Genomic DNA, 26,685 nt, shown 5'->3' with positions numbered 1-26,685 from the left:
TTAGATGGAGGACAAGATGTGCCTTCAATATAAAAACACCATTACTTGCTCTACAGCTAACCACACTAACCACACTAATGCTAAGGCTATCTTCAAACACTGTACATCTAGAGCGGGTTTATGTCACAGCTAGCCTGGCCCCAGCCCTCCAAAGTGCCTGTATTTACATTTGTTTTTCCTCTGAATCATTAATTTGTTTCCGCATGTTAACCACACCTACTTTTTTGAATTGTTTGCCGCTTTGTAGGTCTGGTTGCCTCCTCGTCAAAGGGGGCAGTCCGATGACTGGGATGTTCTGTCATTTTGATTGGATTATTCAATTTGAAAATGTAAACACTGATCTTGTGATTGAAGCAGTTATCAAGAAACTGAATACAGCTATACCTGTACTAAAACCCAAGGAATATATGCTTTTAAAAGCATTTGTTCAGGGAGAAGATGCATTTGACACCAAATGCAAAGCCTAATTTATCAGTCCCCCTAGTACATGAAGAGGTGGGTAGCAATAGGCCTATTGTAGTTTAGTTTAGTTTCTCTCCTCGTAGCGCTTATGGACGGCCAAGTAAAGGAGGCGAGCAAGCTTGGAATAACTGCACTGCAGCTCGGGGTCAGTCAAGAAGAGAATATTTTCAGTGGACATTGTTCACTCTTGTTTGTGAGCCCTGAAGCATGGCTGCTGAACGATAAGTGGAGGCAGATGCTACATTCCGAGACGCAGAGGAACAGACTGTGGTATCGCAGTGGATGAAGTCCACTTTGCATATAAATGATAAATACATATTTTCTTGTTTGAACAGTGATTAATGACACTAGTCGACAGAAATGATCGTTTTGAATTGCGGTTGCCATCATGTTTTGAGATGTAAGGCACACAGTGCTTTGCCTTGACGTCATCACCTTCCTTGCTTTGGTCAAGAATTACATTGGGTCAATCCACTCACCGCTCATGCACCCACCTCTGTATTGACGTATTGTACTGACCCAGACCTACAGCGGTAACCAATTCAAACGAACAAAAACAAACAAGCAAAACCGAGAAATGACCAATGTAAACACAGGCGCTCTGGATGGTTATGTCACAGCACAATGTTCAATACAGAGTTTGATCTCCTCTCTTCCTTTCTCAGGTATTCCATCAAGGACCTGTTAAAGCACGCCTTCTTTGCTGAGGACACAGGTGTGAGGGTGGAACTAGCTGAGGAGGATGATGGGAAAAAGTCCTCAATAGCCCTGAAGCTGTGGGTGGAGGACCCCAAGAAGCTCAAGGGGAAGTACAAGGAGAGTGGAGCCATCGAGTTCACGTTTGACCTTGAGAAGGAGGTTCCTGAGGGTGTGGCACAAGAGATGGTGAGTGAATGATTGAAGGTATAGTTTAATGGAATTAATGGATATATGGATGGATTGATCTTTGGAGATATGCCAGGATTTAAAATTCAGTGGCCTTTCTATTTTCAAACTGTCTAGCCTCAAAGCAATTTGGTACTGTCATCATGACCTTGTCAAGCCTTGCAGGGTGTTTGCTGGCTCAAAATCAGGCGAAGGTGGTAACTCGGCTTAGCCAAAATTCTGTGAGCATGCACATGCATGCACTCTCTTCCAAGCTCACCCCTGTTGTAGTAGTCAGTAAATCTTTAACTCTGACTCATAAGACTCGTATTGATAAAATAACTATAATATAATATGATAATTTTTTCTTTCAATCCAATAAATGAACACTTATACCCAAAATAAAATGATTCTTGAACAATGGTGAATTCCCCTCAAATGTGAGTGAGTAAGAGAGAAACAGACCTCTTTATCTTGCTGTGTTCTCTGTTTCTTTCTCTCTCTCAGACCTGACAAATCGACTGCATTTTATTAGTGATGAGAATCATGGTGTTGGTACATGATCTGTGTTATGTGATTTGTATTTGTGTGTTCCGTAATTCCTTCGATGTCTCCGCCTTAGAATGACATGTCACCTTCTGACTGTTGTAAAACCTTTTGAAGGTTCATAGTCCAACCATTAAAAGAGAAACTGGTCCAGTAAGCTGTCCCCCTGTTGAAATTTAAAAATGCAATGAGACTAGCTGGCTTCACTTAGCCTTGATCCTTGAAAAAGTGCCTTCCTCTGCCCTACTTTTAAATTTGATTTAAGCGATTCTGTGGGGTTTGATCTAGGCTTTTGATTATTCACTCATTATTCTTTTATCATTCTATTACAGATAACACTTTCCTTCGACCCTCAGTCCTAGCACCTTCTAGGCCTATAAGAGCCTATCTATCTATCCATCTTGCTTGTTGTCTATCTTGCTCTTTGCGAAGCTATCTATCTCGCTCTCTATCTCTGTCAGAAAAAAGTCTGGTTTCCTGTATCGGCGTATTTAGATCAGGCAAATGTTTGGCCTACTAAAAAGCCCATACCAAAGTGCTGTGGTAGCACAGTGTTGTTGTAACCAATAGAATCACTGAACAAAATGTCTAATTCATATGATGACTGAGTCACTATAGTTAAAAATCCCTGAGCTACTTCCTGGTATGTGGGTGTAGAGAGCACCAGCCTCGAGTTGGTTGATACGCGTTTGACCTCTACCGTACTGGCTGGTGTACGAGTGCACACTGTATTTCCCTTATGCAGGGCTCCTGGGACTCTGCGCTGCCTAAACAGCACAAACCGTAATTCCCCTAAGCACTGCACATGGCAAAGAGTGTTACACATGAAGAACGAAATCATGAACAAACGCACACAGAGCCAGGCTCTCACAGAGGTGCATCTCATGAGCACCTCATGCAACACTGATGGAGTTTTAAACGTGTGCATCCATTGTAATGAATATATTAGTGCTGAAAAGATTAGACATAAATTCATAGAAAATTATAGATAATTTTGACAATCGACAATCGAAGTAAAAATACCAAACATTTGCTGCAGCTTCGCAAATGCTAAGATTTGCTCCTTTTCTCCGTTTCATATCATTATAAAATGAATACTTAAGTTTTTTTTTGGCTGCTGGTCAGACAAGGTAAGCAATTTTGCAATCTTGGTACTGGTAACTTATTTTTTACATTTTATAGACTAAATGATTAATCGAAAAAATAACCATTAGATTAATTGATAATGAAAATAATCGTTTGTTGCAGCACTAATATATATACACAATATTTTGCCAACACTGGATATATTTTTATCAAGGCGGCACAGAAATGACCTAGGTGGCCACCTCTCTATGCAGGAAAAACCCTGCCTTGTTAAAATCTTTCTCATTATCTTAGTTTCAATAATAGTTTTAGCCATTGTAGTTACTCAGTTTGTCAAAGCTCTGTGTAGAGTCTTCCTGACATAGCGTGTGTCAGCTGCCAGCAGTGCCCGTATCTCATCATCGGGGAATGCGCCCACATACAGATTGCTGGTGATAACTTACTCTGCACTTCCCGGAATCCCATGATTGCTGTTTTATTTTTTTCCTCTTGTTTGCATGTTTTTCTCCAATGACCCTCATCAGATAAGGCATTATCAGGCCCCGTGATAAAGGCCTGGCCCAGAAAAGCTGCAGACTTTTCTGAGTGCTGGGTCCATGATAACACAGACCTCAAGCCCTTTATATCAATTATCTAACACTAATTGGCCGGTCTTATTGGACAGCATTAAATGCTTGCTTCTTTGGAAAAATGAGACTGCTACACGTTAGCAGAGATCTTGGAGAGTTCAAACCTTTGTTGAGACTGAGCTAGAATAAAACAGGAAGGAGGACTTTTTCAGGTTTGTTTGTCCTCTTGGCAGGATTGTTCAAAATGGCTGCATGGAAACTCTTTATTTCCTTGCAAAATCCACGAGAGTTGCTTGCATACAGATTAATGTAGGCCTATCTATTGCATCGGGACACAGAAGCATCTACAATGTATTATCAGATATTACACAGAGAAGAAGGTGCCTGCACTTTGTAGTAAAGGAATGAAAGACAAGTTTTGACAGAGAGGTGTGTCAGGTGAGAGGTCAAAGTGTTTTATCCTTTTGGTCAGTGGTCCATGTTCTCCCTGCCATTGTGAAAGGAGAGCAGTATTTAGTGACACTCAGTCAATTGATTCATCCTACAGACAGCGTGATAACCTACTTTCCTGTCCATTTCTTTTTTTTTTCTGTATTTCTTTCTTCGCCCAATGTCTCTTCCTCCTTTTTTCTGCTCTCTCTCTCGCTTTCTCTCTCTCCCTCTCCCCACTTGTCTGTGCTGTCTTGGCCTTGACCAGGCAGTGGACCAGGAGGATTATTTAAGGCCTCCCTGAAACGATTGCCTTGGGGACCAACAGCACAATGGGACTGCATGGTCAGCATGCCCCTATGTCAAATCACCCCTCGTCCACTGTGATGAGTCATTTCCCAACAGACAGGCAATATGGGAGATTCAGTTTATCTTCATAGATTGGCCTCCTGTCTCCGGTCATGCACTCTGGTTCTTGTGCTAATGATGCGTCATTACTTCTCGTTTTGGTCATATTTTATGCCATGTACATTTTACATATCCGGTCTCTGTACCATGAATAAACACTATCTTAGCACTGTTAGTCTCAATATGCACAGTAATAACCTCTTGACCAGTGTTGTTTTGCAAGCACCATTATCTCATATCGGTTTAATTGGCCATCATCTTAAGTCAAAGCACTGAAGGAACTGAAGCTGTGTAACTGTTTTATAAATAGCTTTATGTTGTGTTTTTCCCTTCAGGTTTTGAGACAAAACTGTTGTTTGTATTTTGTGTTTTTCTTTGGCATGTACAAGCATCTGTTCTATGCATCCTGTCTTCATATGCATTATAAGCAGAGGTAACGTTAGCCTAGCCAGCTCTGTTGTGAACCCATTGAACTAAGCTGCTGACAGACGGAATAGTCCTCTGCTCCTCTGATCCCCCCCAAAATAGATCTCCTATTCCTTCCTTTTCTTGCTCTCTCCTTCTCCCTCTCACTTTCCCTTTAATGTTCTCTCTCTTCTCTCATATGCTCAACACTAAAAATATCCTCCATGTCACGCTCTTCCTTTTTCTTGTCAGGTGGAGTCTGGCTTCTTCCATGAGAGTGATGCAAAGACTGTAGGAAAGTCGATCAGGGACCGTGTGGCACTGATCAAATGGAGAAGAGAGAGAACTGTGTCTGCTGCAGTTCCAGCAGACCAGTGTGAAGGGGGACTTGGGGTCCAGACCACCCCATCTCAGGGCATCTCCACTGGGGCTGCACATGTAGGACAGCCCCCTCTGCTGGAACCAGAGGAGCCAGAGGCAGACCAGCACAACAGGCTGTGTAACCTATCAGCCAGTGCCACCTCAGTGACATGTACGAGATTCCTTTGTCTTTCACTCAGAGACACATGGACGCTGATCTTTGACCTTGTTTGTGTGTATGATAAGTAACCCCTCTGTTTGTGTGTGTGTGTGTGTGTGTGTGTGTGTGTGTGTGTGTGTGTGTGTGTCTCTGCAGCAGACAGCACACTTGACAGTGGAATGGGCTCTACTGTGTACTCAGACTCCCACAGCAGCCAGCAGAGTGTCCTCTACCAGTCTCTGCTGGAGCCCATCACCATGGCAACGCAGCAGGTCTGTACCGGGAGCACACACACCCAAGTGGCTCATGTACATTCAGATTTATTAACATATACACACACACACACTGTGTGTATATATATTACTGGGCATATGCACTGTGCACATGAAGGTAATTATACAAGCACAAGAACAAAGTGCTGTGTCCACAGAGATCTAAAAAATGTGCACATACACAATCAATCAATCAGTACCATACACATACATGTATTGGACATGTGCAGATCAATCCTCATTAACCATACCAATTACATGCATATGCATTTCACATATGTTCATGTGCGTACTGACATATGTACCTTACAAGCTTGCCAACAATCTGTTCAGAATCCTCCCGTTCATCTTCATCTCATCCTATAATTGTTTATTTTTTAGTTTTTTCTCTGTTTGTGTTGGTATGTTGTGTGCCATTGAGTAACATGTGTTTTGCTTTTGGGTTGCTCTTCAATCAGTGCCAGAGCAGTAGTCCCTCTTTGGCCACAGGGCGACCTCACTCCTGTGAGAAGGGAGAAGTCTGGCAGGCAGCCCTGGGCCCAGAGCTCAGGGCTCGGATGGGAGCTGCAGCACGGAGAGGAAGTGCCCCTGTTATTGACACTCAGAGGGCTAACCACATTGCTGAAATCCATGCCCTCATCCAATCCCAGAACAAAAGATCAATCAGTCCCACCCCCACAGCATCATATCACCAGTCAGAGCTCAGCGCCACTGAGCTCCACTTTGAGGCTGAGGATGGGTTCCCTTCCCAGAGTACTTTGCCTGTGCTGCCAATCTCCACAGTGCCCTCACCTTCAGAGTCCCGTCGCCATAGCGACACTTGCATGGAACCATCATCAGAGACCACCAGTGTGAACCCAGCACTACCTGTGCCAGGTGGACGGAGACACTCTGACCTCAGCGGTCTTCTGAGTTTAAATTCTCACCATCATCACCATCATGCCATGCATAGAAGCCACCTGTGCCAGGCCTGCCTCTCTTTGTTGCTTTTGAGGGCACAAGAAGGGGGGCACTGCCACCCCACTGTTGTCATGCCATCACACCACAGTGCATGTGCCCTTAGACACCACCACTCCTCTGGTGGTACAATGATCACCTCTGGGTCTGGACGGCTGAAAGGTTCAAATGAGTGCTCAGACTTCTCGCTGCTGCAGAAGTCCCTGTTCAACATCATCAGCCGCAAAACAGCCCCCTCTCACACCACACCCAACCAGCCCTCCCTGCGGCTGCCAGCTGCCCACCGGCCTGCCCGCAGCTATGGAGACAGCAGCCTGAAGATTCACCCCCTGAGTGGCAGTCTGGTTGGGGAGCATAAGCCCTCCCAGGACCGCAGGGCCAGTTACTGTGCCGGAGAGCAGGTCACCAGGGCTTTGGGAGTGGTAGGTCACACTAGCAGACAAGTCCCTTTAGTCTTCCGTCTGGGGCCAGCGCCTGTTTAACTGATTTCTCCCAGTCTGTAGGAGGCGCAACACTATTCTGCATGGAGCTGGTCTGACCTCCTGTCTGCTGTCTGCATCTTGCTGCCTGCGTAGGCCTCCAGGGCTGACTGTCTTCTTAAAAATCAGTGGTCTAGGCCTGGTCCTGTTGGGGGACACTGGAACCAGCTCTAGCAGATCACATTCCCTGCTGACTAACCTTAACCAATCCCTTCTAGAGCCAGCCCAAATCTTTTTTCACTTTCTGCTTCACTGACCCAATGCAAAAGCTGTCTACTACCTAGCTCTGCTTTTATACTTCTCTTGACACTCCTCTGATGGACAGATGGGTTCTGGTGGAAGGGGGAGTGGTGACTGTCCAATCTCCCTCATCCCTTCCTCTCCCTCTATCCCTCCCTTGTGTCCTTATTGTAGTGCGCACCTGTTACCGCTTGCTCATTGTTGACACAGATGTTTCATGAACTTATTTTTATCCCTCATCCTCTCATTATATTTACATCCTGCGTTATTTACTGTAAATATCACACTTTTTAACTTTATATTTTCTGATTTTATCTTGGACCAATAGGATTCACTCCCAAGAATGTGTAATGTGGTCTAACATGAATCTCTTTCTGTCTGCTCAGGCCAGTTCTGCAGGGCACCAGAATCACCCTACTCTCCTGGGCCTTCCTTCCTCCAGCTCAGCCCTGCACACCCCTCTGCAGTACCTCCAGCCTGGACACAGCTACCCTGCTGCTCCACACGCTGGCCAACCCAGTGCTTCAGCCCCTGCTCCAGCCACTCTCTGTGCAGCTAACATCCAGCATGCAGTCACTGCAGCCAGTTACACAGTTCCAAGTCTGCAACAGACCCAAACTGCAGGAGGTTTTTCAATATCAACTGTGCCACAACAAGTTGCACAGAGCTACCAAGCACCAACTCAACAACAGCAGCTGACAGCAACAGTAGCAAGCTCTTCATCTGTTCCCATGCAAGTCCAGCAACCTTGTCAGACCTATGTGGCTCCAACCCAACAACAGGCTCAGCCTGCATCAGGATACCCTATTCCAACTCAGCAACAGACTGCAGCAGCAACCGCCATGCCATCACAGCAGCCAACACTGAGCTACCCTGTTGCATCTGTAGCCCAAACTATGGCAGCCACTGCTCACTCTCTCCCTACCCAGGCCCCCAGTGCACTCCAGCAGGCCCAGAGCTCCTCCACACCAGCACATTACAGCCACCAGATACCCATTCAACAACAGCAACAACAACCCTTACAGCAAATTGCTCAGTCCAATATACAACAAACTGGGCAGGCCCATATTCAACCTCAACTCCAGCATAGCCAGCAAACTGCACAAGCCATACAACAACAACAACAAATGGCACAACATCCTACCCTCCAATCTCAGAGTCTTCAGTCTCCTATTCCACAACAACAGGTCCCAGTACTACTACAACAACAACACAGTCAGCAAGCCATGCAGACTCCAGTTCCACAACAGAGCCAGCATGTATCCCAACAGGTTCAGACCCCAGCTCCTCAGCCCTACCCCACAGCAACCTCAGCTGTACAAGTTCCGCCCACTCAGCAGAGTTACCCTGCTGCAGGCCAATCTGATGCTGCCTATCAGAGCTATGCACCCTCTGCCCTCAATGTGCTACAGCAACAGACTGCTCCAGCTCAGAGCCAGTACCTTCCTGCCCAGTCTACTGCTGCTCCGCAGACCTACCAAGGACTTAACCAACTGGTGACTCCCCAGAGCCTTCCAGCTGCTGCCCAGCATAGCCAGGCTGCACCCATAGCCCAACAGGTGAGTGTATGGTGTTGATGATAAACGTATATTTTAGCTAGTTACCATACACTGTGCCCCAGTTTTGAGTTTTACATTTGTTTTCCCTCCTCTGACCCTGCCCTGTTTTCATTTCTCATCAGTTCCAACCCTATCTCTGCATCGCAGCTTTCCTGAATCAGGTAGCGCTCCCTTCCTCTCAACACACTGTCACTGTGGGGCTCAGTAATGTTGGAGGGACAGAAAATGCACTTTGACAAATAAACATTGTTATTTATGGAAATACTGCTTTTGGTTTTGGTACTAGTCATATTGGGCTGCTTGTTTTTGTGCCGCTGAATGAGAAGCAGCTGTGTTGTGGGACAGTAGGTGAATGACAAAATGCACAGCCCAATAAACAGGAGTTTCCTCGTATACCGGCCAACAGAGAGATAATGGAAACAGTAATGAAAACAATAACAGTGGTTTTATCCGCTGCATCCGCCAGCCCCCTAGGCCTGTTCTGTGTCTGTTCTGTGGTTCAGAGCTATGTGCAGCAGATGCTGACTGGCTCCAGGCTTGGGGACAGGATGGAAAATGTGAGCCATTCTGATCTGGATCAATAGCAGGAAAAGCAGTTTTCCAAACAGAGATGAAACTGGAATCCCTGCCATCATCCAACTAACTCCAACTCCCTCTCTCTTTTTTCCCCCTTCTTCTCCTTCTGTAGAATCTTACTGCTGGCCAGAGCATTTCACAGCTTGGACAAGATGGACAGAGTCATGGGCAGAATCTCAATTCAGCTTCCAGTGTACCAGCCCAGGCACTACCCCCTCAACAGCCATTGGCTCAGGCCCATGCCCAACAGCAGCTCCAACCACTACCACCAACACACCCATCCCAGGTATCGTCTTACTCTCACTGTTTTTGCAAATCACTTGCACTGATAATGCCCATCTCTTTTTTCTTGCATCTGATAGTTGCGGGCCATCTTGATGCATCATCCTCCTGTGTCTGAACCCTGTTCTCTTGATTATTTGATTTCCCTCTGTTTCTTCCTGTTTTTTTCCTTTCCCTCAGTTCCCTTCACAATATCCCACAATCCAAGTGATGGCGGCTATGACTGACTGTGAATCCTCCTACCCTCACTCCTGCTCTGCTCCCCAACCCTACCCCACTACAACCTCCTCCTCTCTGGCTCCTATCTTCCTCTCTCCTGGCCAGACTGTCCCTGCAACCCCTTCTGTCTCCCCCCTCTCCCCTCTGCAAATAGAAAGCGTGTTAGCTCCACCTATCCCGGTGTCCCTCATACCTACACCCTCACCTACGTTAGGTATGGCAGGGCCCACATCCCCACAGCGCCAGTGCCCCACTGCTCTGCAGCAGAGTGTTAGACCTGAAGCCTCTCACTCACAGCCTCCATATATGGCAGCCCTAACCACACACCCCATACACACACACCCTGCCCTGCCCCAGAACACACACCCTCCCACAACCTCCAGCACTCAGCCTCTGAGACAGGTAAATATGATGGCTGCGATGCAGTGCACATGTTTACTAAGAAGGTGTGAATTGGAACTAGATTGTGTGTTGAGGGAGGATTAACTATATCTCGGGTGAACCTTTGGTGATAACCTTTGTTAGATTGCGTTTGTTTTTGTATCTTAAAGGGTCACATCACCAAAAAAAACAGAGCTGTTATGAGTTGTGCTGTATTACACATAGCCCAAAGGTTTTGCACAGCTTTGTTAGTTTAGAGTTACTGAGTGTGCAATTGTTCTCTGGTTGATGCCATCATAGAACAACTTAAATTCAGCTCAATGAAATAATACAGGTGAAAAAATATATTGGTCTTTGTTAAAGTGGCACATACAGATTCAAGCTGTACACATACTTGGTAGATACAAAATACAGCAGTGTGGTTTAAAGGATTCATATCAACAAAAAGCATAACAGCCAAATATGTGATGAAAGGTAACATCAAAAAATAGTGATGTCTTAACTTGTCTCGCCTCTATAGCAGGTTCAACAGCAGACCCAGCTCAGCCATCCAGAGCCTGTCCTCTCTGCTCAGCCCGCCCAGCCCGCCCAGCCTGCAGTCTTCCCACCTGTACAGAGTGTGCCGGACACTGGCACAGCCACTGCTGCTGCCCAGCTGGACCACAACCAGAACCCATGCCAGCTTCCAGTGCTGCAGCCCTCTGATGCTCAGAGAGCATCGTCTGGCCCTGCCAGTTCCAACCTGACTCAGCAGAATCAGCCCGGTGCTCTCACAGGGGCCTCAGGTCAGGGTCCAACAGAGACCAACCTGGAGGTATGGACACATGACAAATTTCCACACCTTTTTCAGTCCCCACTCCTCTTCGCCTCCTGTGTCCATCTTGCTTTGTAAAGCTACCACTCACATATCACTCCACTTCCCTACTCTCTCCTCTCACGTTTCTGTCAGGAACCTAATATCCCAAACTGAAATACCTGATACTTGTTATACTGTCCATAATCCATTGTCTCTCGTTTCTGAATTTTGTTCTGTCTGCAGGATCAAGCTTCAGAGAAACAAACCGGAGGACAGAGCTATGACAGGTACTAGCTTATCTCCGCTTAGCCAAGTCTTTGTTGGTGTGGTGTGATTGTTCTGTTATTCTGGATCTAAGAAATGCATATTAGATGAGGGTAATCTCAGCCAGCACTCAGGTGTCGTCAAATAGACATTCATCATTTGAGCCACATTCCGACTGATAAGGGCTGACTCTATCAACGTGAATGTTGACATTTAAGCATTGTCATCGTAAACAGTTTTTTTTTACACGCCGGTACTCTGAACAATTACATCCTCAGTCACCCACTAGAGCTGCCTCTCTAACTACAATAATATTGTTCTGTGACATTTATACCTAATGCATTCTACTTTCATTTTACTGCTTACTGTATGTCTTGCTCTGTTTTCTTACGTTATATGGGAGGTCCTGTATGCCTTTTGTTCAAAAGGCATAAATCTGTATCGTTATACTTGTGATGTAAAGGTTGCATTAGTATTGCTGTGTATGATGGCAGATGCAGCAATGTTTTTTTTAAGGAGAAGTGGACACTTTGTAGACACTTTTATCCATAGCACCTTATAGTTCCATCAGTACATTCCTGTTTAGCATGGGTGGCCCCAGTGTGTTGGGATGAGGCTGACCTCTAAAAATTAGTAGACTCTTTCTATGCCCTAATGTATGTCATTTTAGATGTTGTCCAGATCCTTGTATTAATAAGATTGTTTTATTAGTTTCTTAATTCACAATTTTGACAATGTAGAAACTGGAGCCCTGTCTTACACCCCATTTACTCTCTCTCCCTCAGTCCACCCATCTATATTTGGGTATGCACAGGCAGTTTTTGAACACTAACATTTGTGCACATTTGTTCCTTGCTACTTTTTGATAAATACGAAGCACACCTGCTAGTAGTTTTTGGTCTCAGACACTGATTACAGGCCAGAATGAAGCCAAGGTATTAGGTATTCATGAATAAAGCAATAGTGATCTATATCTTTCCTCTCCAAAAGCAGTGTCAACTCAGATGCCACCTCTGGGAAGGAGATGAGTGATGGTTACGAGGGGACACATGGAGGTAAAGGCGAGGGGAAGGTCCGTAAACACCACCGCAGGTCCACACGCACCCGCTCTCGGCAGGAGAAGATCAGCAGGCCCAAGCTCAGCATGCTCAATGTGGGTAGCCAGGATATATTCTGAAAATTAACAAATTTTTTCAGTCTACCATCAAAAATGCTAATTAATTGGATTCATCATGTTCCCTCTTGGTGCAGGTGTGCAACACGGGGGATAAGATGGTAGAGTGTCAGCTGGAAACCCACAACCATAAGATGGTCACTTTCAAGTTTGACCTGGATGGAGATGCACCGGAAGAGATCGCTACTTACATGGTATGGGTGGAAAGGAGACTGAATTATTAGCACTTCAATCGATTGAAAAGTGATTCAGAAGTCTCCTCTGAGCTGCGCGCTGCCTGAGATGCTCTGTTATGCCTCAGAACTCTGAAACTCCCTGTGTTGCTGTTCTCTACTGCAATGCAGCAAAAAATCTCTTTGTCCGTCTCTCTCTCTCGCTCCTTCTCTCTCCTCCAATCCCAACCAATTCATATTGGGGTTCATATTTATAGATCGATGAATATTTCATAGTATAATTTCTCCACCGATTCTTCATGTATGAAATGGGTAGCCCTAGGCGAATACTGGGCTTTTCAATGTAAGCTTCAACAGATCAAATCTAAGTCAAGTAGAGTAATAAAAACTTCACTATTCAAGGGTAAAATCTATCAAAATCAACATATTGCTCACATTAATGCTAATTTTGCTGTTATATAATGTAACTGCTGTACATATAAATGTATTGTACCCTTTTCAAGATTAAGTTTTAAAGATGAAAAACAACTTGGCTACAGTAAACTTCATGAGTATTTGTACAATTGTGTAACACATTTATTATTATTATTGATATTTTGGTTCTGTTCTCTAATTATCTTGGATGTAAAATTATTGACTTTACTCTTGATTTCAATGTGTGATACAAAAGTGGAGTTTGTCCTTTGGTTTCCACCCTCAGTTCATTTCTGGGGGATGCGGGTAGGGGCTTATGAATTTGAAAGCCTAGTGAGATCTGCCTTCTCTTGGCAGCAAATCACATTAAACATCGTTATGCATCTGTAGTTCCAGGCATAGCCCATGGGTGCAGTTTTATTTTGAGTATTGGTTGATGTGATTTAACTTTTGATGTTTTGTCTCCTTTGTCTCCATCTATCTTTCTCAGGTGGAGAATGATTTCATTCTGCCTCTGGAGAAAGAGGTGTTCATTGAGCAGCTGAAGGACATTGTGGACAAGGCGGAGGACATGCTGAGTGAGGACACTGAGGGGGAGAGGAGCACCGACCAGGGAGGCAGTCCCCAACAGAGTGAAGGAGCTGGCACACTGGGGTCAGAGGTGAGAGAGGAACTGTTGACAAAGAATAGTTATGATGGGACAATCTGGCCAGGAGTGGCTCTATCTTGGATACATCATCCTGATGGCACTCTCAAGATGAGTTTGCATGCAACACTGCCAAAAATACCATTCTTGCTGATGTGACACTTTGGTCTAACTGAATTGACTCTCTAAGGTCCAACTCTGTGGCTGTTTGGGGAACCCTTTTAAATGTTGTCTATTAATTTGATGCACATACATCAACTCTATAATAATCCCCCCTTTTCTTTAGGGTTTGAAGGCCACTACACCCAACACCCCACAGCTGGTGTACCAGCAAAATGGTAAGGCTTAGCTCCCCCGCCCAGTTGAAAACTAACCTCAGACAGAGCTTTACTCCTGTAGATTTGCATTCTTGAGAGGCCTGTTGTGGTCAGACATTGAAATGAGAAGGATTCAATAAATGAGGTCTCATGAGGCACTGCTATCCCCTTTTCTCTGTCATTGTTTGCCTCACAATCTGTTTGTATTTTCCTCTTCTCTCTGACCCCATTTACACCTGGCATTAAAATGCGTGATCAGATCCGATCCGATCGGAATCTGATGATACTTATCCACATAAAAATCCAGGTGTAAATGCATCCAAGACGCATTGTGGCCGCATGTTGGCCAAGTGTAAATGGAAATTTTCTCCAAGCCAATCTCTGTGCTCCTCCCAAAACATTAAAAACTAAGTCTACATTCAGGAAGAGGAATTTGCATATTGCGAGGGAAACGTGGGGGGAGGACAAGCAGATTTCTGTCCGTCACATTACATTTGATTACAAATGTAATGTGGATAAAGCGCACCTGAATTACAATCTGAATACAAGTCGCATGAAATTGCTGGTGGAAATTGGGTGTCGTTTTTCACTTTTACACCACTATGTGGTCAGTCCCTTTAACCCTTCTTCTAAATTAATATTAAACTGTTCTTGACAGTTCTCCACACTGGAAAGCGCTGGTTCATCATCTGCCCCGTGGCTGAGACGCCCACGCTGGACGGGGAGAAGACAACATCTCACACCTCCACGGCCAAGGGTATGCCGCAGAGTACCTTCAATGTTTCCCCCGTGTCTTCAGACTCACCTCTTACTAAACCAACATTTTGGATATGGAGATTTGCTTTCTGTGCCAGTTGGAGTGTATTTTCTACTGCATAAATAGATGTAATCGTTTGTGTCTTATTGGCTTGCTGATGATGCTGAAGATGCTGTGCGTGCATTAGAGTGTGTCTGTGCGGTTGAGCTGTGGGGGTCAGTTATGTAAGAGCGCTGCTGCAGTGGCTCTAGGCAGAAATGAAGGGCAGGTTTTATACTCTAACTGACAGAGCCTGATGGGGGAAGACAAGCGATGATGTAACATTGCACCCACAAGACCCGGCCCCTCTTCTTTATGGCATCGGCTGTTCAACTCCCAATCTTTTATCCTCCTAATTAACTCTGATCTTTTTTTTTTTTTTTTCAGAATCTGAAAGGTCTGCTTCATCGTCAGTCAGGTCCAGCAGCAACATTGCTGCAGTGTCTGCCCCAGTTGCATCTTTATCCTCCAAAAGCCCATCCTCCTCTCTACCCCCTGCAGCTCAGACCTCAGTGCAACCTCAGGAGCCAAACATGGGCAAAGCCCGGGTCCAGCAACCTCAGCCCTGTATTGCCAAACATACTCCTGCCACTGCTGGTGTCAGCCGTCACAACTCCCTTCCTGTGGAAGAGTCTTGCATTTCCGCTGTCTCTATGGTAACAGACATCCCATGCTGCGCTATTGTGCCACCTGTGTCTCTGGATGTAAATGCTAGTCATAAAGGAGCAACTGGTGGCTTGGCCTCCTCTCAAACTAATCAGCCCAATCAGAAGGCCAGTCCTACTGGAGACCAACCCCCTCAGCTTCCCTCCCATCAGCCAGTGGTCCTGCAGCAGCCCTATGCCACACCCATGCAGCCTGGGACAGTGACCTCCCAGCCCCAGAGTCCAGCACATCAGACCTCCCAGCACTCCCAGTCTTCAAGCCAGCAGCAGCCTGGGGGTGCGGGGCCAGGGGAGTCAGATGGTGAGGGGCCCCGCAGGGTGGAGTTTGTTGACCGCACCATCAAGACCTTGGATGAGAAGCTGAGAAACCTGCTGTACCAGGAGCACGCTCCCTCCCAACCCTCCAGCACTGCCTCCGACCCCCAGGCTTCCAGTGCAGAGGGGGTCAGCTCTCCACCAGTCTCAGACAGCCAGACCACCGAGGGAGCACTCACAAAGAAGAAGGGGGAGCCTATGGTACAAATACACTGAGTGTGTGTCTGTGTGTGTGTCTGTGTGAGAGATAGTGATAGAGCTTTGAGCACAGACATTGGTCAGTATTTAAGTTAATAGCAGCATCATTGAATCCTTTCCCTGCAGTGTGCTATTGATTTGACGATTGACTGTAATGAGCAAGACTAATACTGTGTTTAGGAGAAAGGGGAGGGTAACAAAATTACTGCTGTCAGCCAGATGCTCCATCATGATCTCCTCCTCTGGCAGCTTGTTGTTGTGTGTGTGTGTGTGTGTGTGTGTGTGTGTACGCATATGTGTGTGCATGCATGCTACCCAAAAAAAGAATCAGGGCCTGACTCATTCAGACAGAACTGAGGTCAGGAAAGGATAATGGCTAGCCTGAGCACACTATCTGATTTACCATTTGGAACATTCAGCTGACGGCAATCTCTCTCACCTCCATCCCCCACCCCCCACCCCCCTCTCTCAGCCTCAGATTCCTGAGCGCACAGACAGTATGGGCGCACTGAGTGACTCTGCAGTGGCAGGTAGGTAACAAAAGGGAGATTACCGTGTATTTGCTACATCTTGATAAGTGACATTCATGTTCACATAACATTACTACTGCATGATGGTTTGAGAATTGTCTGACAACTTCTCCTTCCTGTTCCTTAAGCCGCTAACAGAGTACTGAACAGAAGAGATTTGGCTGCCAGCTCCGGTTCACATAGCTCCAAAAGCCGTTTTCAAGTAAGAGTGCACTCTCAAAACACTCATGCACAAATCAGTTCAATAAAAACTAGTTTTGACTAAATTAAATTACATTACATAAGTCATACCATATGTCATTGTTTGTGTCCTGTTTGTTGCTGAAATAGATTGCATTAGTTGTTTATGCACTGTAATTTTGTTATGAATGTAGTCTTCGCTTCCTTCCCAGATCATTCCCACTCCCCCGGATGTCATTTGTCGTTTGGAGAAAAGCAAGAAAAGTCGCAGCAGCTGCAGTTCCCCGGCGCCCTCCAGTGGCTCTGGAGGGCCTCACACCCAGGCCCAGGGCCCAGGCAGGAGAGAGCAGGACTGTGTGGCTGTGGGCAGGTTCTCTGTGACAGCTGCAGCTGAAGATGAGACTGTAGAAACCCCCAAACCCCTCAGTAACCGTTACTCTGCCCCACCAAACTTCTACCAGGCCACCCCTACCTCCAGCCCTGATGTTACCCCCTCCCGTATCCCCCGGGCCCAGACCATTGACACCCCCACCCATCACCACCATCACCACTCCGCCCACCTCTACTCTGACTCAGCAGATGAGGAAAGCAGCAGCATTGCCCCTCCTCCTGCCCACCCCCCTCCCCCGGCTCATGCCCTCTCTGAGCACAGTGGAAGTGACCTCATGAAGAGGGCAGTGGCCTTCCTGCGGCGCTCGGGCCGCAGCAGCAGTGTGCAGAGCTCTGATTCACCGAGCCGCCAGCCCGTGGCAATGAATGGCCATGCCCCCTCGCCTTCTGCAGGACATGCCCACTCATCCTACATCAGCAGTGACAATGACTCCGAGTTTGAGGATGCAGACATGAGGAAGGAGCTGCAGAAACTGAGAGAAAAGTAATCGACTTGCACAGATATTCACTCACACCACAGTTGCATACATGTGTTGCAAAGTCACTGTCAGCAATCCTGAGAAATGCATTATTCACTATTCACCGGGTGCCTCTCTTTACAGCTCTGGGTTCTTTTTGCCCTCATTTCCAATAGGAAATATGTGCTTTTGCGAGTTTCCGACAGTGCTGACGGCTTATGGTTTTTGGTGCTCAGAGTGCTGAGCGCTGTAATTTAAAAATATTTCAACTTTTATCAAAAGAGTGCCATGCTTCAAACAGGTTTTCAGTGGTCAAATAGCAACAGCAATAGTCACAACTAGTGCTGCCTCCAAGCATCTGTTTGGCACTGCGAGCTAAAAAAGAGATACAGCTCAGCTCACATTGATAGTTAACAATTTATGTGCAGCTCATTAAACTTGAGGTGGCAATTGTAACCTGAACTTTACTTTCAAGCATTCCCTTTGCACTAGCACCGGAAGAGGGGGGCCATGAGACTTTTGGCCTCGCCACTGAAGAGGACCAGTTCTCATTCTAAATGATAAATTATCCTTAAATGTATGTGACATTCACATCTATTGGAACAAAAAACAAGATACCCACACACTGGTTCTCTGCTCCCTTATCACTTTATTGGTAGTGACGTTTCGACCAGAGTAGGTCTTACTCAGGCAAATACATATGTACATAGATCTATTGTTTAAAGGAAATTATTCACTTATTGTTAAAAGGAATATGTTCACATATTAGTGCATTATTCATGTATTCATTTTAGTGGATTAGCACTCAAGAGGGGGCACACATTAATATAAACTCCATAGAAATAAACTCCAGTTAGTTTTTATTCTGTTACAAGTCAAGCAAAACTTAGTAAAGCAGTAGTTGCAGAGAAAACTGCTTTGCAATGGCATGGAGAAATACAAAATATGGTTATCAATCTTACTTACCAACATAGCCAATTATGATTAGGGGTTAACTCTATTAAAAGCTCTAGCAATGGTGTGTGTGTAGGACCCAACACACACACCATTGCCTTCGTCAGGCTACTATGACTAGTCAGATGGCAGTATTTAAAAAAAAAAAATTGTATGTTTAGTGTTTTCTCAGAAAGGCCGGAAATCTGTGGTGAAGAGAATGAGAGTATCACTACTACGCAATTCACAGGGGTGATAGTGGCTGACAACCAAGTCTTTAGCTCTATATGGGAGAGCTAAAAACCTAAATTGTCTGTCGAGTTGACACAAACAGCTTCTGCATGAAAAGCAAGGAGAGGTTTTTAAATGACCCAGTGACACGCCGCAGTGACTACTCTTGACACAGGCGTCATGACTGCCAGCCAATCATGTCTGGCGTAATGATAGGCTTCCGAGGCCTGTGCAGGGGGGTGGGGGCACCCCATAGTGAGATACTGAGGGAATGCTTGAAAGAGACTCTTAGCAGCCTGTCAGTGACCTTTCTGAAATCATTTAAGCCAATATAAATGACAGCTAGAGAGGAAACACTCTTTATTAGTGTCCGCTCATAAACCTCTGTCTGCCCTCTCCCTATAATCTTTCATCAGACACATGAAGGAGATCTCTGAGCTGCAGGCGTTCCAGAGGAGTGAGATTGAGTGTCTGTACAAGGAACTGGGTAAAACTCTTCCGCCCAGTGTAGGCCTACTTCACGCTGCACCCCCCAGTGGCCGCAGACGCAGGGCCAGCAAACACAAGCTGAAGGCTGGCAAACTGCTCAATCCCATGGTGCAGCAGCTCAAAAACAATCTCAACACCACCGCTGGTGAGAGGAAACGTGTGTGGGGGTTGGGGGATGGGGGTGGTTGGTGGTTGATGTAACTGAAGTTGTAATCCAGAGTGTGATTGGGGGAAGGTTTTCAGTTGGAGGCAGACATATTTAGTCACAGTGGGGAGCGGGGGAATGGCGTCAGATTCTGATAACTACGTGGGAGTGTGTGATTCAGAAAGTGATTCACACTGACTCATCTTCTCAATCCTTTTTCTACCAAGGTGAGAGCGCTGCCAGCTCATCCGGTTCCCCGGCTAAAAGCTCAGTTCTGTCAGATGGCTCTGCCCACTCCAGCGGCAGCACCAGCTCCAGCACCCAGCCCAGTGCCACCCAAGAGCTGGTCCAGACCCAACAGCCCTGCTCCCTGAAGGGCTCCTTCTCTTCAGACAACATCTACGCTGGTGGAATGGCCACCCAAGCAGGCCCTGGCCAAGGTACACAATATATGTACATGTGCATTCACACTTGGTACACAAACGCACAGACACACAGTTTACAGATGGGACATGCTATCTACAAAACACCCATATCAAGCAAGGTGCATGCTTACAAGGTACAGTATAAGCGCACATGGACAGCATTTTACAAGCAGAGGCATCAAGAGTCTCAACCTTCAAGGATTCCAGACACGAACAACTGTGTGCTTCATATCTATAACTGCTCAAAAGACTATATAAGATTCTAACATTAATAGTATTTTACATTGCTACAGACTTACTCTACTAACTCATTTTTTGTGTGAATGTGTGTCCATTTTATAAAACCAGATGGAAAGAATTTTGTTTCTTCCACACACATTTTAGGCATACATCAGACATACACATTTGTATATTAAAAGTTATTTATCAGGTCGGTAGCATCTGTCGAATTGAGGAAAGGAGACGTGGCACTAGTGCTTAGTGCTAACCCATCCCAGTAGTCAATATAAGCATTGCGTTCTCTCCTGGTTTAGACCATCTGTCTCTTAGTCTCCTTTGCTGGTGCTTTTAATGGTGGGGGTTTCTCATCGCAGTCTCTGTGCACTTTTACAGAAGTGTCTCTCTTGTTTCTTCTCTTCTTCCCTCTTATATTCATTTTTACAGGCTGGACGGTTTACCACCAAACGTCAGAGAGAGTCACCTATAAATCTAGTAGCAAACCGCGCACTAGATTCCTCAGTGGACCCGTGTCTCTGTCCATCTGTTTGTATTTGTTCTTTTCTATTTCCCTTCACTCATTTCCATCTTCTCTTTATTTCACCTGTTTCTCTTTTCTCTCAATTTGTTTTTCTGTTATATTTGACATAGTTGATCTTCTACCTCGCCCTCCTCACCGCCCCCCCGCCCCTGACATACATCACCCGTTTTGTGTTCCTACCTCTTGCCCCCCTCCGTCAAAGCCGTGTTTCGTGGGTTGAATGTCCCTCCCATACAAATGCTTTGTGCATTGCTTATGGCTTTAACAAGCAAGACCCCACAAGCACACTGTTTACGGGGTAAGACTAGTCTTCTCCAAACATGGGCCTGAGGTCAGATCTGGACCAATACTGTGTGTGTGTGTGTGTGTGTGTGTGTGTGTGTGTGTGTGTGTGTGTGTGTGTGTGTGTGTGTGTGTGTGTGTGTGTGTGTGTGTGTGTGTGTGTGTGTGTGTGTGTGTGTGTGTGTGTGAATGAGAGCACCAAAGCCTTTGTACCCTATTTATTTGGTATGTGTTTCCATCCACAATTTATTTTGAGTGTATAACGTCTCCCAAGTCAAGGCACTTTGCCCAAGTCAGCAAGCCTCTGTATACTAACACAGAGAAAGCCCCCACCCCCCTCCCTGATAGGCCAGGCCCTTTGCTGTGTAGAGGAGAGCTCTCTCTGTCCCTCATGTTTGGACGGGGAAGACGTGCATGGTGCAGGCGCCAGGCAGGGCACTGATGGAGACTTGCTCCGCCATATAAAGGGCTGTATCATCAATATTACTACTTTTTCTTCTTCCACCTCTCCTCTGTTACCTGCATGTTTCTGACAAGTGCTGACTCTGATGTGTTCCGGCTAGTATCTATGTGCTCTTTCAGTTGGGATTTTTATTTATTTATTTATTTATTTGTTTGGTTTCACATTTTGTTTCACAGGCATTCTCACATCGACAAATGCTGTATTAGAAGGGATGGGTTTGTTTTTTTAATCCAAGCTCCAGTTCTCCCTCTCTTAGAACAACCTTATTATCAGCTTCTTGCCAACTAATGGGCCTTTATGTGGCCAGGCAGGATCAATAATCCATATTAAATCTTATAAAACAAATAAATCTGCATCATTAGGCCATCTATTTGTGAAGGTGATTAAGATGATTGTGACCACTTTATACTACATTTCTATCAAAGACAGCATTGTAGAGCAAAATGTTATTACCGCCATTTCAGTTTGTTAAATCAAATTTAGGTTCATCTACAAGACGGCGGTAGACATAATAACACAATGAGGGTCTCCAACAGGACAAGGTCACTAGGATTGCAGGAAATGAATATCTTTGAGTGGAGCTTTCTTTCCAAACTACTGACCTGCCCCACCTTATTGTGGACCAGTTTCCTTCAAAACCATTGCTAACACAGCAAGCAATATAACAAACCAAGGGCTAAGTGTGCCGTCTCTGCTCAAAGCCTCTCAGGTACATTTTCTTATTCGTCACGTTTTGGAATGACTGCACATTTTAAAGCACACCTAGACTCGTTCTACTTCCATTCCTACTCACTGATTTTTAAACCCCGTTGTCCTCCTTTCCTCTTTCTCTCTCCCTGATTGATTTGATAGCTGAGTGTGGCTTTGAAGCAGCTTGTCCACAGACCTGTGGTGTGCAGTGTGTCCTGGCCTAACTGTTTCTGTCTTGTGCTGTTTTACCTTTTATAGGGTCCACTCTGAAACGACTATGTCTAGGCAAAGAGCGCAGTAGTAGTAACTATCTAATTTACTTTCTTACTCTCTGTCTTTCTTACTCTCTGTCCTCACTCTTTTTGTCCTCTTTCTGTTTGCATGGGCACCTTTTTATTATTCATGTGTTCTTTTGGCACAAAATGTGGCAGTTTTTGTTGAAAATGTGGGTACTCTTTGCAAAATCCAAGGGAAACTTCGGATTATTACATCTATTTACTTTTCTTCTTGTTATGCATGGCGGTGTGCCTACATGTTTTGAATGTTGAATATTGTGGTTGCTTGCATATCAAACTATCCATTTGTGTATAGTTATTCATGACAGTCACTTATGTTGTAATCCTTTGGCTGCTAGGTTGGCAAAATCAGCATGTTTCATTATAGTAAAATTAAAGTTTTATCTGTATACAAAGGTATTATGGCTTCCTCAAAACGGTTAAAACTGTTCCTATTGAAAGCTGGCTTGAAGGATTTTCTTGGAAAGATGAAGCTGTTAGTTTTGTAGGTTCATTGTGGTAAAAGTGCCTTCAATTACTGCGGCCATACAGCAGCCAATTGATTCGCTGGGAATTGTTGAACTGGGCAGAGTTTCAAGACCTTTCTGTCTTTTCAGGGTCTTCTCACAGCGCCGCCACAGCTCAGACAGCCTCCAATCAGACACAGTCGTCACTCACCGGAGCCACGCCCTCCCCGTCTCCTCAGCCAATCACAGGGCTAGCTCAGGTCCAGACCAACAACAGCAACAACAAGAGAGGCACCTTCACTGATGACCTTCACAAACTGGTAGATGACTGGACAAAGGAGACTCTAGCAGCAGCCCATCAACCGCGGCCCTCCCTAAACCAGATCAAACAGCAGAGACGCCAGCAGGACCTGGAGGGCAGAGCCCCACCCAAGGGAGCAGCCACACATGAGGTACCTGGCATGGACAAGCGTACTCGGGGAGAGAAGAAATTTGGAATCAATCTTTGAGCTGTGCTAAGATCCATGCCATTTGATGCAATTATGACACAGGAAGTGCACAGTTTGGTCCCGTTTTTAAACTTCCCTTCTTGTTCCAGGTGAAATGCCCCATCGCTCCCAACAAGTTCCAGCTGCCTCTTTCCTGCCCGCTGACTGCTGCTTTAGGCCCTGGTATGCCCATAGCGCTAGGTCCCAACTCCTCAGCAATGCTGCCTCCTGGGTACCTTTTACCAGCAGGCTCCTATGGCGGGGTTGTGCCTGGTCCTCTTTACCCCCAGCAGTGGTCTGGCATGCCCAGCCCTGTGGGCTCCATGGGTCCTGTAGGCCTGCTCGGTGCTGCGGGAATGATGCCCTATGCCACCATGGCAAACCCAGGGGTACAGGCCTACCCCCTGGTCATGCGCACCCCTGATAATGGCCCCTGTCCCAAAACCACCAGGACTACCTAACCCCCTCCCTTTAGGGTGCCCCCCCCACTCCCAAATCTCCTTAGTTTCTATGGGCAAGATAGTCCAGCTCCACTCTGCTCTGGCTGTGTGATCAGCTGCTACACCAGAGCCATATGTGTACATAATCTGTGAGCTTGTAAATAATAGTGTGAGTGTTGATATTCTTTATACAACACCGATACCTATAGTTAATTGTGTGTGCGTATGTATGTGTGTGTGTGTATAGTATATATGTTAAGTATGTGTGTCTGAGTACTTAATGCTTTTGGCTTTGGTCTTGACTAAACTCACAGCCATACTAGACACATCGTCAGCGGTCACGTTAAGAAGTTTCACCATATCCTTCATTACCATCATTTTCACATTGATTTTTGCCTTTCTCCAGATTTATGTACACTTTGAACACTACATTAGAATCCAAACCCAGTGGCTTGAGATGGCAGGGCAGTATTTATGATGAGGATATCTGAAAGAATGTAGTGCCTTGAACATAGCTTTTTCCGTGAAACAACGCATGTCCGCATCCAAGTGATTTTATTTGACGGTAGCTTGAGTGCTGCTTCATTTTTAATGCATTGCAGACACTTTTTGTTTTTGGTTTACATATGAATGCCCTTGTAGTACTGCACTATTAACACAGTATATGCTCTTATTTAAATAATAAAATTATGTTTTAATCCTCGTTTACTTTACACCCCTGTGACAGATGGAATGCCATAGTGGTGAGATGTACAGTTGCCTTGAGAGAAAAAGGAAAAAAAAAAAAAATCTAACCAAGCCAGCAGCCAAAATCCACACTTTCAGGTCAAATGGTTCAGTTGGACACGGCCTCTTTTTTGATAGGACAGCAGAGGAGTTGGCAGTGTTATAGCCTTGTGCTCAGAGGGAAGGCAGTGTCCAGAGCCATATATACTGTACATAGTTCTTTATATATGCCTCTGGTAGTGTTCCAATCAGAATGTAGCAGTGAATATGTGAAAGGTTTTTGAGGCTTAAAAGTGCAATTTAACCCCTCTACAAAGCTTTGATCGTGGCCTTGCCACAAGCCTTATCTCTGACGTGTGCAACAGGAGCTAGCTGCAAAGTTGAACTTAAGTTACAAATCACCAAGCAAACTACAGAAGTTACAGATCACCAAGCAAACTACAGAATTTACAAATCACCAAGCAAACTCTGAATTCACTACTGCTAAATATTTTCTTTTCAACTTGGCTCTCCTATTATCCAGCATATACTGTATGTAATTATTGTTTGTGCAATCACCAGTTACGTCTCAAGTGTTGACATTATTTGATGTTTGAAGCTTGATTTTGATGCTGCTATTCTGTCTGAGGTGGTTCCACTGTACAAATGAACATTATATTCACGTAAGACGGTACTTTAGAATCACCCAATGTAAAAACCTTCTGAAAATGAATTCTCAACAAATGAGATGCTTATGAAGCAGTGTTATTGCCTTGTTGAAATGTTGATGTTATGTATTATTTCCTAAGTTGCATTTGATGACAGCCTTGTTTTTGATTTTTTTTTTTGTTTTTTTCATTATTACTTCTAATCAGTATATTGCAAAATTCAGATAATACTTGATGTGGGAGATTTGCACAACATATATTCTCCCCCAATTCTAACCTGTGTTAAGGAGTTTCCAACACTGTATATAGTGGGTTTCACCCCCCGTACTTTAAATCACTGACAAGCATGGCCAACTGTTCATGTGTTTCACAAAGCAGAAATAAACAGCTACAATGGTTAGAAATTTCACATCCCCACAACACCTTTGAAAGGTTGCAGCACCCCAATCCTGCCAAGCTGTGAAATGTACAGTTTTCTTGTAATTTATATTTGTACATTTTGGTTGACTGTTTAGGGGGGGGGGGGGGGGGGGATTTCGCTTAGATGTATATTATTCCATCAATTCGGTTTGAATTGGACTTTTATAGGATATTATGCAGAGTGTTCTGCTTTGGTGAAATACTTCCAGTAGTAAGAGATTTCTGTTCTCTGTCACTCCTTGTATCTGATATCTTTTGCTCCACCTCCCTCTCTGCTAACTCCTGGTGAGCAGACGAGGGAATAACTACTATTGGCATATTCATCCGGATGCAGTGATCAAACAGAGAATTTAAGCGACCAGAGAATGCACGATATTGACAGATCTGCGCCTGCTCTGGTCACCTTACTTCTCTCTGGGCAACATCGCCCCCTGGTGAATATGCTGTGACTGTCTAAAGCTTGCATTTAAACCGTGTGTGGGATTGCTTCTGCCTGCTGTATTTCCCACTGCATTACCCGACCCAACCCAGTTAGCTGCACTCGAATCACAGACTGTACATGTTGAGAGAGAAATAAACATTATTTTGTGCTTGATGGTATGTTTCAGAGTGTTTTTTTTCCCCCTTTTCCTTTTTAATTTCTTAAGGTTATCTGCAATAGAAGCACATTTCCCATCAGGTCACACATATGTATATGGCATTATAGAGGTATTAAATGTATGTTTGCCTATGGACATTTTGTCAAAAATGTAACAGTCTGAGCCGTAAACACATTTTGCATTTAAAATATTTTGATAGAGCAGCTTCCTGAAGTAGAATAGTTCACTTGACAGGTAGGCTATACTGTAACATATTATCTTCTCGACTCTGCAGTCAAGTGTTTCTCGCGTATAGCGGCTGCCGCTAGTGTGTGGCCTATTAATTGAAAGTCTGATGTGCACTTTGACACGATTTAACGTTGTCGGCATACATAATGCACAGCAGTAAACTAAAAGTATTCAATCATTCCTCATTCCTGCCATGACATATGTGAAACAAATCCACAGATTCGCCACTTAGAAGAAAAATAATGAGGGAAAATATTTTGTATGTAGAAATGCAAGATAAATTGCTTTATAAACGTCTCGAAAGAGCTCGCTTTTATATTACAGCTAAACTTTGGTTAAAACGAACATACAGGCTCCATTTTAATCTGAAAGCCGAGAAATAGGTCCTGCTTTGTCTGGCGAATGTGTCA

At 45.0% G+C, this 26,685-nt stretch overlaps 1 protein-coding gene across 5 annotated transcripts in view; it reads left to right on the top strand.

The window, feature by feature from the left end:
* Nucleotides 1–26,043, top strand: part of LOC139931143 (serine/threonine-protein kinase WNK2) — a 46,168-nt gene extending 20,125 nt beyond the window's left edge. The window contains exons 7-29 of one of the 5 annotated variants that reach the window (XM_078288216.1): nt 1,128–1,347; nt 5,022–5,301; nt 5,446–5,561; nt 6,020–6,940; nt 7,624–8,796; nt 8,919–8,957; nt 9,485–9,658; nt 10,778–11,068; nt 11,294–11,337; nt 12,305–12,467; nt 12,566–12,682; nt 13,566–13,736; nt 14,008–14,059; nt 14,697–14,795; nt 15,222–16,015; nt 16,485–16,542; nt 16,671–16,744; nt 16,935–17,596; nt 19,151–19,380; nt 19,596–19,808; nt 22,244–22,288; nt 22,878–23,179; nt 23,326–26,043. In XM_078288216.1, the coding sequence (XP_078144342.1) occupies nt 1,128–1,347; nt 5,022–5,301; nt 5,446–5,561; nt 6,020–6,940; nt 7,624–8,796; nt 8,919–8,957; nt 9,485–9,658; nt 10,778–11,068; nt 11,294–11,337; nt 12,305–12,467; nt 12,566–12,682; nt 13,566–13,736; nt 14,008–14,059; nt 14,697–14,795; nt 15,222–16,015; nt 16,485–16,542; nt 16,671–16,744; nt 16,935–17,596; nt 19,151–19,380; nt 19,596–19,808; nt 22,244–22,288; nt 22,878–23,179; nt 23,326–23,676 (6,589 nt within the window). In that variant the 3' untranslated portion in view covers nt 23,677–26,043. Of the gene's footprint in view, nt 1–1,127; nt 1,348–5,021; nt 5,302–5,445; nt 5,562–6,019; nt 6,941–7,623; nt 8,797–8,918; nt 8,958–9,484; nt 9,659–10,774; nt 11,069–11,293; nt 11,338–12,304; nt 12,468–12,565; nt 12,683–13,565; nt 13,737–14,007; nt 14,060–14,696; nt 14,796–15,221; nt 16,016–16,484; nt 16,543–16,670; nt 16,745–16,934; nt 17,597–19,150; nt 19,381–19,595; nt 19,809–22,243; nt 22,289–22,877; nt 23,180–23,325 lie in introns of all 5 variants that reach the window. The other 4 variants (XM_078288217.1, XM_078288215.1, XM_078288218.1 and 1 more) reach the window with 4 other exon arrangements.
* The last annotated feature ends 642 nt before the right edge of the window (nt 26,044–26,685 follow it).

This window comes from Centroberyx gerrardi, chromosome 14 (genome assembly GCF_048128805.1).
Source record: "Centroberyx gerrardi isolate f3 chromosome 14, fCenGer3.hap1.cur.20231027, whole genome shotgun sequence".
NCBI classification, from domain to species: Eukaryota; Metazoa; Chordata; class Actinopteri; order Beryciformes; family Berycidae; genus Centroberyx; species Centroberyx gerrardi.
Note: the sequence above shows the minus strand (reverse complement) of the source record. Positions and strands in the feature narration are given on the sequence as shown.